The 13,945-nt window shown below is 42.8% G+C and overlaps 1 protein-coding gene across 6 annotated transcripts in view; it reads left to right on the top strand.

Moving 5' to 3' along the window:
• Positions 1-13,945, top strand: part of trim2a (tripartite motif containing 2a) — a 62,451-nt gene that overhangs the window by 29,479 nt on the left and 19,027 nt on the right. For 3 of the 6 annotated variants that reach the window (XM_014195575.3, XM_014195581.3, XM_014195573.3), the window contains exons 2-4: positions 7,873-8,054; positions 11,100-11,340; positions 11,915-12,066. In XM_014195575.3, the coding sequence (XP_014051050.1) occupies positions 7,918-8,054; positions 11,100-11,340; positions 11,915-12,066 (530 nt within the window). In that variant the 5' untranslated portion in view covers positions 7,873-7,917. Of the gene's footprint in view, positions 1-4,554; positions 4,792-7,872; positions 8,060-11,099; positions 11,341-11,914; positions 12,067-13,945 lie in introns of those variants that run through there. The other 3 variants (XM_014195574.3, XM_014195580.3, XM_045716776.2) reach the window with 3 other exon arrangements.

Below are 13,945 nucleotides of genomic sequence, written 5' to 3'. Positions count from 1 at the left end.
TGAAGAAGACAGTGTAGAGTCTTCTGATGACAGTGATGGGGAAGAAACGGCGATCAACAGTGTTGTCACGGAAGAAGTTGACCGAGTTTTGAAATCAGTGGAATGTCTAGTAGAAGCAAAGTATGATAAGGAGATTAATAGAATTCTGGCATTTGATTGCAAATGCACAAGGAGTCAAAAAGAGAACACAGAAGGCTGTTGTATAAAACACCTGTTTCCGGATTACATCTTCAAACGAAAGGCAACCATGGCATCCTGGACAGATAGGGGGAAAGATCTGATGATTCTTATGGCATTGCACACGGTCAGTGTGAACCAGAGTGACTTGACACAACGAGCCAAGCAGGCTGTGCAAACTAAACGGAAACGACACAGGACGTCTTATTTAATGAAAGGGTTTGCAGTCTGCCGTGAAGCTTTCATCCATGTATACGGGTAAGAGACTGGCTACAGTTTCAGATATTATACTTTTCTCATTTTGTCAGAAAGCTGTTTTCATTGGAGGTTAAAGCTTGCTGTTAGCTAGCTAGCTGAAGTTTGATGGCTGGCTTGCTAGCTAACATTGAACCTATTTGGTTAACTTTAGCTAGCTATGACAATCGGTTTGTATTGCTAGTACTCTATGGATTGGGTTTATAGTTCATTGTTTAGCTAGCTAATGTTAACGTTACATGTCTAAACAAAAGACCCTAAGTTAAATCTTGCTGTTGGGTGTCTATATTTTAGAAAAATTAAGGCATATATAGATATTTCAACCATTTATTTTATTATATATTTTTTTAGGAATAAGCAAAGGCTTTTGACTTCTGGTCAAACAGATGGAAAAGGGGTCTTAGAAAACCTGTATCAGAAATACATCAAAACACAATTTTGAGGTAAAAACCCTTGTCAACTAATATCAACACTTTTTTATATTTTGTTTTGGATACATTTTTCTGCCTTCTGTACATTTAAGAAACATTTCTTTGTGCCTCATTTCCGTCACCAAAAACCCACATATCTTTAAGATATTTTCTATTTTCTTTCCCTCATGAGGAGGGAGGATAATACAAGTTCACAGAAGTAACAAGTAAAGGTAAACCTATCAATTAGTTAGTGTTTTTACTGTTATCAATTTTGTTTATGAATTATTAAGTGATTTAAAACTCCAAATGGAATTTCCCAAAAATCAGTAACAGAATTTCTGCAATTGAATTGGCTACAATGGGAAATTATAATAGTCACAAACCACAGTTGGGTTCACAAGTTGGGACAGCACAGTAAAGCACAGTATAGTACAGGAAAGAAAAGTATAGTACAGCACAGTGGAGTGCAGTAAAGAAAAGTATAGTACTGAACTGTGGAGTACAGTACACAGTAGAGCACACGAGTTAAGTACATTAATGTGCTGTATTGGACTCTACTGTGCTCTACTGTGCTGTACTTTGATGTCTAAACTTGTGAAACATAGATGTCTATGATTGATTTATACTTGATCCGGACCAACCAAATGTGGTCTTGTTTGGGGGCAGAGCTCATTAAAATAATAGCCAGTGTTAAAAATAATACTCAAATATGCAAAGGAGGATATTCCATATTTATACCTTTTGTGTACCTATTTAGGATACATCACCATGAAGATAATTACATTAATATCCACAATTATGGATTTCTGTGTAAAACAGATCAGGGAACCTTGATGAAATTCTGTTACCGCATTTCCATTACAGGGTGTAAATCCACATTTAATATAGTTCAATAACCAAAAGAGATTTCTTTCAAAGTCATTGTGTCATGTTATAGCTAACATCCCATTCTTTCTGCCGACATCGCTGAATCTTAATTCGGAGCAGATATTTAAACATATTTAAAACATTTAGATATTTTTAACATGGACTCAAGGACATTTGACCAAAATTCTCTTACCAAACTTTGCCTCTGCACAGTTCCTCCAGTAAATGTGTTTTTGTAAAATGTTCAGTGTAAATTGTTAAAAATCGTCCTTGTGCATAGAGTTGTATGGTTTGTTAAACTTTGCAATCAATGGTTTTCTTTGGTTTACATTTTATGTGAAAAATCTGAGACTCAACGCAATTCCATTACCATGGAATTGACAATATCAAGCTATCCTAAAAATCCTTGCAGAAAAACATCATTATTTTGCAGTGCACGTTCTTGGCATTCCACATGCACATTTTGGCGCGGTTACTAATGTGTTGATGACTCTTCATTCTGAGTTGTATAGTATTAGCAGCAAGAACTCCTTTGAAAGCCAGATAATGTGTGCGGCCCAAATGACACCCTATTCCCTGTATAGTGCACTGCTTTTGACCAGAGCCCTATGGGCCCTGGTCAAAAGTAGTGCACTGCACTATATAGGGAGTAGGTTACCATTTGGGACTGAGCTTTTGTGTGTAAAGCCCTGGATTGGAACACTCGCCATCAGTATGCTAGGCTATGAGCCTGTGGCTATGGGTCAAGTTTGGTCGAGTGAGTTCTGATTCAGACCCAATAAAAGAGGAGAAACCTTTCGTTGAATACAGTCTTGTTTAGTGGATTGTTTTCTTTCAACCCTATTTTGGCTTTGCGTATGCTCTGTTTTTGGGAGGCATTAAGGTATAAGAATGTGTAGCATGTGCATAATGGTTTGGACAAAACATTAGTTCAGTCTTCTGTCTGCACTTCTTGGAAAAGAGACTTTCTTGTTGTGATGCATCTCAACTTGAAATGTTGCAGGCAATGAATTGGATATATGCTTGTGCAATTGTACAGTTGCCCTTATTGGTACAGCTCACGCAATTCACTTCTATAAAAGCCTTTCCAGTCTCTCTGTCCATCCATCCATCCATCACACATAGGCCCACGTGACCTGATTGTAATTTCTCTAGATGTCTACTAGCCTCCCAAGCATCCTGGTAATCATGCAGTACTGTCCAGAGCTGTGGTCAAGTGGGTAACACTCCTGGCTAGTACATGCCTCCTCACTGGAGACCAGGCTTCTATCCCGATCGACACCATTCGTCCAGTGTCTCCGTTTTATCTCCCTATCGGTTTCATGCTAACTGAACTCCAGCTAAGAGGGAAATTCTAGCCTGAGTACCAGTCTGTTTGTTCCATCATGCCACTCCTTGGTATGACAAGGACCAGGCTAGTGGAATTCCACTTTCCTTTTTAATCATAGTACTTATGGACCTGCTCAATGAGGTGACAGTGGGAGTGAGATGAAACCTGCCGTTTCATTACGCAAGAGCAGAGAGGGTGGTATCACGACCCAGCTGTGTCCCAAATGGCATCCTATTCTCTATATAGTGCACTCCTTTTGAACAGGGACCTTAGGGACTATAATAAAGAGTAGGATGCCATTTGGGATGCAGCCCAAGTCTACGCAGAAGGCTTGAATTGAGAATAAAGACTACGTTATTTTTGTCACATTTGAATACTGTCATGTTTCTGGATGCCCTCACAATATTTTGTCATTCTAAACTGTAAAATGTTATAGGCTATGTTATCTAGACAGAAGCCAGCAGCTTTGCCATATCTTAGTTAGTTTGTGATCAGATGAAGTGTCTTGTCATTTCTAATGCTCGTACTACCTACCGAGTTGCTGTTGACCTCAATTCCCAGCTGTCGCTGTTTAGACTCGACATTTGCGTGTGTGTGTGTGTGTGTGTGTGTGTCTGCGACTCACTGTCTGTGTGTGTGTTTATTTATTTGTGTGTGTCTGTATTTGTGTGTGTGCATGCCTGTGCCATTGAGGCTGCCTTTTTGATCTAGGCCGACTGGCAGCACACTGCTTCTCTCTCGCTCATCCAGTGTTTCCCAAACTCGGTCCTCAGGACCTCAAGGGGTGCAGGTTTTGGTTTTTGCCCTAGCATTACACAGCTGATTCAAAGCTTAATAATTTGTTGGTTATTTGAATCAGCCGTCTGGTGCAAAAAACAAAAGTGCACCCCAGGGGTTCCCCGGGACCGAGTTTGGGGAACATTGCTCTAGTCTTGTTCACTCTCTGTAGTCTCTCTCTATCCTTCTATATATTTTCCTCTTCTTTAATATCTCCCTGGCTTTCCCATGCCCTAATCAATGTTTCACTCTTCCCTGCTCCCCCCTTTCTTTTCCCCTACCTTTATCTCCATCTCCCTGTCTCTCTCTCTCCGCCTGTGCAGTGAGTCAGCAATATGGGTATACACACACGCACACTGCTGCTCCCTTTGATCCTGTTAGCTTCTGCCTCATTGGTTGCTGAGCTGACCCACGCCGGCTGTTCCCTGTCTCATTGGTCACTCTTCAAGATGCCAGCCAATCCGCTCCCTGCTCCTTACTGACGCTGCTGCATCCCTTTCCCAGGATCCTTTGCCAGCTCTTCTGCAGTGAGCCAGCATTAACTTGAGAGAGCGGGAGGGTGGGAGGGAGGTAGGGATGGGGAGAGGGAGGGATATATAGGGTGAGTGGAAAACACAGGGGAGAGAGAGGGAGACAGAAAGAGGGTGATGGGGAAAAAGGAAAAGCGACAGTAAGAGGGAGGGAGGAAAGCGACAGAAGGAGGGAGGGAGGGAGAGGGGAAGAGATGTAAGAGATTGATTGGCTACGAGTCCAGACATAGGTCTACACTGTTGGCTCTCGCAATTAATCCTCCTCTCTCACTCTAACTCTCTGCTCTTGATATGTGCCGTCATCTCTTTTCAAGCTTAGCAGCTCTTTAAGCAGCTCATAATTTCTTTGCTCCCTGGACAGGACTGTCTTTAGAGGGCAGAAGCATGCGCTGCGTTTTAAGCCGAGGATGACTCGGCGATGGTAGGGCTCCTACAGAACGCGGTGGGTAGATGGCACGGTGGCACAGTCTTATGTTGGCACGGGTAGCTCTGGGTGGGTGACAGTGTCACTTACTATATCGGCTTAGTGGTGACGCCTGTTGATTGTTGTGACTGAGTGTTTGGGATAGGGATTTTAGAGTGATTTATATAGTGTCTTAGCAGTATCATCACATTCGGGCGATGCACTGTATATGCTGGAGTAATGGATTTGTGGTTTTGTTTATTGATTTGATTTGATTGATTGGTATTGGGCATTTTCAAATAGGGTCATTGTTAATGCTGATATCTACAGATATCTATCTACGTTTTCTCATGTAAGTTGCACTCGGCTTCTCCGATTGGTCTAGATACTTTGACATCTTTAAAAGAAATCTACCTTTTGTCATCAGTCATCTGTTGCCTAGACACTCTGCTAGAAGCATATTGATGGATTAATCAAGCAGGATTTATTTAGCTGCATTTCAAGCTGCCTTACATAAAGATTATGTAACGGCGAGACCTCCCTTTGTGAGATGACAGGAGTTTTGTATGTGTTCTGTGTTTTGGTGTTGTCTTCGTTGTGTCTGTTGTTGTGTCTGAAAGAAGTATTTGTGGAACAGTTTCATAATCATCTTTCATGCACTGCAAATCCACCTAGATATGCAGCGATGTTGAATGGAATTGATAAGTCAGGGATTGTGGTTCATCAAATCATTTATTTGATTGACAAAGCGTTCGTTGTGCTGGGTTTGTGTTTGCATGTACCGGTTGATTTTTCAATGTGAAAATTGGGATCAACAGTATACTGTGTTTTATTACATTCCCTTGAGATATTGAGTGTTATGATTAAAGAAAGCTGACGCACACCCCAAAAATATTCCTACATAACCTGGTTCATTCGTTATGTAACCCTGAAGAAGGCACGGCGTTGCCGAAACATTGGTTACTAGGTTTACCCATTCAATTGTTGGAAGCATTTCATTGAGAGTGTGCGAATCTCTTTCTTTGTTTATTGAGTGTTATGGTGTCATAAATCTTCGGGGTTATCTCAATACACCATGAACCATATTGTCATCCTCTTTAAGGTCCCGAGTCCCCACATGTGGAGAGTTAACCCATAGTTGACCAATGAAGTGAAAAGGGCTGTGTAATGACGTAATACCAAAGCTTTCCAGATAAATCTAGCTTTTTTTTTTTTTTATCTCAATCCACCGTTTGGCTAACCCACTAAGCTTCAAGGGCCGCACAACCAAAGTTATGTAAATATTGTAGCTTAGATAAGGTAGCGACAGACACTATGAAGGACTTGACTTCTGCTGTGTACTGTCGAGTAGTCAGCATTTAAGATTTAAGCAAACTATATGGAAAGGGTTAAACCACGTGAAGGGGCTGACCTCTTCTCCATCCCGGTAGCCATGACAACGGTTTTCTTTTTTCCTGTCAAGCTATTTTCTGGCACATACTGTACAAGATATCAGCGAGGGAGGGAGAGTCTCCCTCAGGGCGTCCTGTTTCTTTGCCTGTCCTAAATACAACCTGAGACAGCTAGCTAGCTGACACACATGCTGTGCTCACACTGAGTCCACCCTGGCCTTGATGTTGATGGACCGGACTGGACCAAATTTTAACCTATCATAGACACGTTTCACAAGATTGGATAGCACAGTACAGTGAGTAGAGCACAGTACAGTACTCAGTACAATCTCTTGAATCTGAGGCCTGCTTGTATTGAACAGTATATTGTACTTTACTTTTCCTATGGCTCAGCACTCAACTCTATCCTCAGTGGCATCACTAAGCTTCTACTGTACATGCTTTGCTTTCACTTTGTTATCAAATATTCATAACTCAGTGCTTTTTCTGGAAACATCCACCTAGCATGGCACTGAAGCCATAGCAAAAAATCTATTTTGAGATCATCCAAGCCCCAAATTGAGTTATTGATCCTGGGTAGGGATACCAGATGGCCAGCCTAGGCCTGGGGCTCCTGGAAAGTTTCTTCTTTGAGGGTTACTGACAAGGGCCAAGGCCCCAAAACCACAGTGGATATATTTTTCTTTCTCTCCTTATTTTTCGGGGACGTTCTACTCTTCTGTGGCTAGTATCCATAGCCAGAATTGCTTGGTCCCCAGTTGTTGGCTCTACTGTTGCTATTCAGCTGGTGCCATGGCCTGAGATTGACCTCCTACCTGTCTTTTTCCCCCCTACCAGCCATGGGTCATGTTCGCCTGGTCCCAAATCTGTTGGTGCTTTTGGCATGGCAATGCCAAAAGTTGGCAAGGTGGCACAAACGGGTCTGGGACCAGCCCCTGGGGATCAGATCTGTTCCCCAAGCAGCCAAAGCCACAGCATCTGTGTCTGATTTGAAATGACTGTGATTTAGCCAAAATGCCAAAAGGCTAATTTCTTTTGGATGGTCGTAGTTGTCAATCTGTATGCTTTTGTTTTATGTAAGTCATTGAGTGAGCAGTTAACTTCTTAGGTCTTATTCCATGTTCTTTGAGGGTTATTTTATTTCATAGACTTGTTGATGACTACTACTAAGCAGTACAATATCATAATGCCATTGTGTGTGATGGTTATGTCCTTAGCTTTGTGGGAAATATTATTTAAGATCATATTATTTAAGATCATACATTAATACTTGGACCCTCTGCTGTTCATATACATACTGATATGTGGACTATGTTGAGATGTTTTGTTGTTTCTGTGACAGAACTGTGATTTGTGTGTTTGTGTGTTTGGCATTTCCTGTCTCGGTGAGGGGCAGGATGGGAGGAAGCAAGCAGCTGACGTGTGTCTCCTCCTTTTACCTTTGTCTCTCTTTCCAGCTGATTTGTGTATCTGTGAATTTGCCTTTTGATCTCTTTGTGTGTGTGTGGGTGTGTGTGTGTGTGTGTGTGTGTGTGTGTGTGGGTGTGTGTGTGTGTGTGCGCGCACACATGCGTACTGGTTGGAAATGCGAACAACATTTTGGACACTTCTGTATGTGTGTGTGGGCATACCTCCAAAACCCACTTCCCTCTATGTCGAAGTCTTAACATGGGCATCCGTGCGTATGTGTGTGATCCCCTCTAACCCCCCTCTCTCTGTCTCTCTCTAGGGTGCAGGGTGAGAGGAAAAGGGAACTTTATGACAGAGTATTAGGATGGCCAGTGAAGGCTCCAGTAGCATCCCCAGCCCTGTGGTGCGACAGATCGACAAGCAGTTCCTGATCTGCAGCATATGCCTGGACCGCTACGACAACCCCAAAGTGCTGCCCTGCCTCCATACCTTCTGTGAGAGGTGAGGTGTGTGCGCGAGCGCACGCGCTGCCTGTCTCATTTTTGTTCTATATGTCCAGTTTGGGAGAGTGCGTGAGCTTCATTGTCTTCGAGAGTGTGATTTATCGGTTGGCAAACGTGTGAATATTCTGCCAATTAAGGGTGATAGAAAGTGATGCTTGCTCATCACACATCCTTGGATTAAAGATGACCTAACCAAATATGTATAAAGTGTCTTTCCTTTTGTCATGGATAGGGTACTTAGCTGAATATAGTAACTAAAAACTGTAGCTTCACAAAATGTCTGTCTTTTCTGTGACTACATTTGGTCTGTCCATGTCACCCTCCTAGACTAGCTGTCTTTGTCCCTGGGAGAAGAAGGGAGAGCTCAGTGCCTGTCTCTGCCTGTCTCATTGTTCTGTATAGCATCTAGAGCGTGACATTACTCAATTAGACTTGATGATGCTGTTGTACCAAGATGCTCTCGCTCTCTTTTGCTCGTTCTCTATCTTTTGCTTGTTTTCTCTCCCTATCGTTGTCTCTTTCTCCTTCTGTCTTTGTCTCTGATTGTCTCTCTCCCTTCTCTCTGTCTTCTGTCTCTCAACTACCCTTCTTCTGTCTGTCTTCTCTCCCATCCTCTTTTTCCCCACTGTCCCTCTCTCCATCTGTCTAGTCTCTCTCTGTTCATTTCGGAGTCAGTATGGTGCAGGCGACTGTGTGCTGAATATAAATATTCAATTTGTTTTTGAGGGGCAGAAAACATTAACTTGATTGACATGTTAGGTTTTTCTTCCATTTTAATTCTGTGTTGACTTTCATGACCATCGGACAACTTAATTAATCAGTGAATTAAACAGTGATTAAATGAATCAGCGTCTCTGTGAAAATTGTATATGACTAGATAGAATGAAATCAAACTAGCAATTCAATAGGCCATTTAAAGTTTTTTTTTTTATATATATATATATATATATATATATATATATATACTGTAAAGTCGTGGCCAAAAGTTTGGAGAATGACACAAATATACATTTTCACAAAGTCTGCTGCCTCAGTTTGTATGATGGCAATTTGCATATACTCCAGAATGTTATGAAGAGTGATCAGATGAATTGCAATTAATTGCAAAATCCCTCTTTGCCATGCAAATGAACTGAATCCCCCCCCAAAAAAATTCCACTGCATTTCAGCCCTGCCACAAAAGGGACCAGCTGACATCATGTCAGTGATTCTCTCGTTAACACAGGTGTGAGTGTTGACGAGGACAAGGCTGGAGATCACTCTGTCATGCTGATTGACTTCGAATAACAGACTGGAAGCTTCAAAAGGAGGGTGGTGCTTGGAATCATTGTTCTTCCTCTGTCAAACATGGTTACCTGCAAAGAAACACGTGCCGTCATCATTGCTTTGCACAAAAAGGGCTTCACAGGCAAGGATATTGCTGCCAGTAAGATTGCACCTAAATCAACCATTTATCGAATCCTCAAGAACTTCAAGGAGAGCGGTTCAATTGTTGTGAAGAATGCTTCAGGGCGCCCAAGAAAGTCCAGCAAGCGCCAGGACCGTCTCCTAAAGTTGATTCAGCTGCAGGATTGGGGCACCACCAGTACAGAGCTTGCTCAGGAATGGCAGCAGGCAGGTGTGAGTGCATCTGCACAAACAGTGAGGCAAAGCCTTTTGGAGGATGGCCTGGTGTCAAGAAGGGCAGCAAAGAAGCCACTTCTCTCCAGGAAAAACATTAGGGACAGACTGATATTCTGCAAAAGGTACAGAGATTGGACTGCTGAGGACTGGGGTAAAGTCATTTTCTCTGATGAATCCCCTTTCCGATTGTTTGGGGCATCCGGAAAAAACCTTGTCCGGAGAATACAAGGTGAGCGCTACCATCAGTCCTGTGTCATGCCAACAGTAAAGCATCCTGAGACCATTCATGTGTGGGGTTGCTTCTCAGCCAAGGGAGTGGGCTCACTCACAATTTTGCCTAAGAACACAGCCATGAATAAAGAATGGTACCAACACATCCTCCGAGAGCAACTTCTCCCAACCATCCAGGAACAGTTTGGTGACGAACAATGCCTTTTCCAGCATGATAGAGCACCTTGCCATAAGGCAAAAGTGATAACTATGTGGCTTGGGGAACAAAACATTGATTTTTTGGGTCCATGGCCAGGAAACTCCCCAGACCTTAATCTCATTGAGAACTTGTGGTCAATCCTCAAGAGGCGGGTGGACAAACAAAAACCCATAAATTCTGACAAAATCCAAGCATTGATTATGCAAGAATGGGCTGCCATCAGTCAGGATGTGGCCCAGAAGTTAATTGACAGCATGCCAGGGCGGATTGCAGAGGTCTTGAAAAAGAAGGATCAACACTGCAAATATTGACTCTTTGCATCAACTTCATGTAATTGTCAATAAAAGCCTTTGACACTTATGAAATGCTTGTAATTATACTTCAGTATTCCATAGTAACATCTGGCAAAAATATCTAAAGAACTTTGTGAAAATTAATATTTGTGTCATTCTCAAAACTTTTGGCCACGACTGTATATATATATTTTGTGGGACCTTTTTCTGGGCTTTTGTTCTTCTGCCAAATATCAGGTATCTAAACGTATTACGGGATGCTATCTAAGGCTTGGCAGTGTGTGACTGTGAATCCCACCCCTTCATACAATGTGTTCTAGAGTCACTCACTGGTATTATAAGTCAGTGTTGTTGGTGTATGGTGGAAATAACCCCATGTCTGCATACTACAACCTTTTCGGATTTGATCCTGTAAAGCAGTTTTTTTCCTGATTCAAGCAGAACATACTAGATGAGAGTCATAATAACATAGATGTACGATACATATGTCTGTTGTTGCATCCCAAATGTCAACCTCTTCCCTATTTAGGCCACTACTTTTGACCTCAGCCCATTTGGGACGCAGGCATGTAGCCTGTGTTTTCTGTCATGACCGTTATTAGGGCTGTGGTGGTATAGAAATAGTCTACAAACACTAGTAAGTATATCCACATCTGACATTTAACTCCACCCTTCTACCCGCCTCTCTCCTCTCCAGGTGCCTGCAGAACTACATCCCGGCCCACAGCCTGACGCTGTCGTGCCCCGTGTGCCGCCAGACGTCCATCCTGCCGGAGAAAGGCGTGGCGGCGCTGCAGAGCAATTTCTTCATCACCAACCTGATGGATGTGCTGCAGCGGCCCCCCAGCGACAGCCGCAGCCAGGAGAACGCCGTGTTGGAGACCATCAGCTCTGTGGCCACGGGACAACCGCTCTCCTGCCCCAACCACGTAGGAAATGTAGGATAATACGACAGATAGACTCTCTCTCACACACACACAGATAATAACTTCCATCCATCAATGTCCATATAACGTTATTATTCTAGTAAATTATTCTACCGATAGGTCACCTTGAAATTACAGTGATGGTCAAGGAATCTCACCAGGAGATTCCGTGACATTCAACTCTCTCTCTATCTCATCACCATAGCAACAGGTTTATTTTTATGGGCTACTGGCATGGGGGCACTACCACACTGGCACTGAACTCTGAAGTGGGGATAATGACTTGCTTCAATGCTTGATACAGAGGTTTACAAAAGGGTGTGATGTTTTGGGGAAAAAAGGATTTTAGATTACTTGTGTGGTGTTTTTTTGAATATAGTTAAGAGGAAATAAATATTAGGGTTAGTAAATATCTACAGTATTTTGTGCCCTCATATATTCTGGGAATATTTGGGGAGTGCTTTCGCACACCTGCACAGTATGCATTTGCAATCATGTCAGAGGGAAGGAAAAGGTAAGGAGAAAACGGATTCTCATACCATTCCTTCACCTTGACCTTTTAAACTCTTGCTTTGCTCTTGCCTAGGTGATGGAGTTCTACTGCCCACCGTGTGAGACAGCCATGTGCCAGGACTGTACGAGCGGCGAGCATGCCGAGCATCCCACTGTACCCCTCAAAGATGTGGTCGATCAGCACAAGGCCTCACTGCAGGAACAGCTTGACGCCGTCAAAAACCGGTAGGGGCCAATACATACCCCTGGGGGACACCAAGACGTTATATGACATATTTACATCCATATAAACAAATTACAACCAGAAAATAACCATTTAATAATAATTATGACATCCAATTGCACTAGACACAGTCAAAAATAGGTAATGGCCCAACACACACCCCTGGGGAAAGTGGGTTAATGGCGCCATCTTTGGTTGTATTTGTACACAGAATACATCATATGTTCTTCCCCAATTTGCACGAGTGTATTGATTTTTCCTATTAGAATCAAAGTCCTTCATCTACCCATTTTGGACCTTAGACTTTTTCCACATTTTGCTACATTTCAACCTTGTTTTAACTTTGATTAAATAAAACAAATTCCTCAGCAATCTACACACAATACCCCATAATGACAAAGCAAAAACTGTTTTGGGGAAATTTTTGCAAATGTAAAAAAAGAAAAATAAGTATTCAGACCCTTTGCTATGAGACTTTAAATTGAGCTCCGATGCATCCTGTTTCCATTGATCATCATTGAGATTTTACTGGAACTTGACTGGAGTCCACCTGTGGTAAATTCAATTGATTGGACATGATTTGGAAAGGCACACACCTGTCTATATAAGGTCACACAGTTGACAGTGCATGTCAGAGCAAAACCAAGCCACGAGGTCGAAGGTATTGTTCGTAGAGCGTCGAGACAGGATTGTGTCGAGGCATAGATCTGGAGAAGGGTACCAAAATATTTCTGCAGCATTGAAGATCCCCAAGAACACAGTGACCTCTATCATTGTTAAATGGAAGAAGTTTGGAACCACCAAGACTCATCCTAACGCTGGCCACGAGGCCAAACTGAGTTATCGGGGGAGAAGGGCCTTGGTCAGGGAAGTGATGTTCACTCTGACAAAGCTCCCGAGTTCCTCTGTGGAGATGGAAGACACTTCCAATAGGACAACCATCTCTGCAGTACTCCACCAATCAGGCTTTTATGGTAGAGTGGCCATACAGAAGCCACTCCTCAGTAAAAGACACATGAATTCCCACTTGGAGTTTGCCAAAGGGCACCTAAAGACTCTCAGACCATGAGAAACGAGATTCTCTGGTCTGATGAAACCAAGATTTAACTCTTTGGCCTGAATGGCAAGCGTCACGTCTGGAGGAAACCTGGCACCATCCCTACGGTGAAGCATGGTGGTGGCAGCATCATGCTGTGGGGATGTTTTTCAGCGGCAGGGATTGGAAAACTAGTTAGGATCGAGGTAAAGATGAACGGAGCAAAGTACAGAGAGATCCTTGACGAAAACCTGCTTCTGAGCACTCTGGACCTCAGACTGGGGTGAAGATTCACCCTCCAACAGGACAACAACCCTAAGCACAAAGCCAAGACAACACAGAGTGGCTTCGGGACAAGTCTCTACATGTCCTTGAGTGGTCCAGCCAGAGCCCGGACTTGAACCCGATCTAACATCTCTGGAGAGACCTGAAAGTAGCTGTGCAGTGACGCTCCCCATCCAACCTGACAGAGCTTGAGAAGATCTGCAGAGAAGAGTGGGAGAAACTCACCAAATAGAGGTGTGCCAAGCTTGTAGTGTCATACCAGGAAACTCAAGGCTGTAATTGTTGCCAAAGGTGCTTCAACTAAGTACTGAGTAAAGGGTCTGAATGCTTATGTAAATGTGATATTTTTTATTAATTAACAACCTTTTTTTTTTTTTAACTAGTTTTGCTTTGTCATTATGGGGTATTGTGTGTAGATTGATGAGGGACAATTTTAGAATAAGGCTGTAATCTAACAACGTGGAAAAAGTCAAGTGTATGAATTCTTTCCGAAGGCACTGTATATTTGTCAGAGGCAACCGAAGCATTATCCCCGATGGCCCAATAGTTTGAGGGACAAT

This window comes from Salmo salar, chromosome 04 (genome assembly GCF_965601325.2).
Source record: "Salmo salar chromosome 04, fSalSal1, whole genome shotgun sequence".
Taxonomy (NCBI): domain Eukaryota; kingdom Metazoa; phylum Chordata; class Actinopteri; order Salmoniformes; family Salmonidae; genus Salmo; species Salmo salar.
Note: the sequence above shows the minus strand (reverse complement) of the source record. Positions and strands in the feature narration are given on the sequence as shown.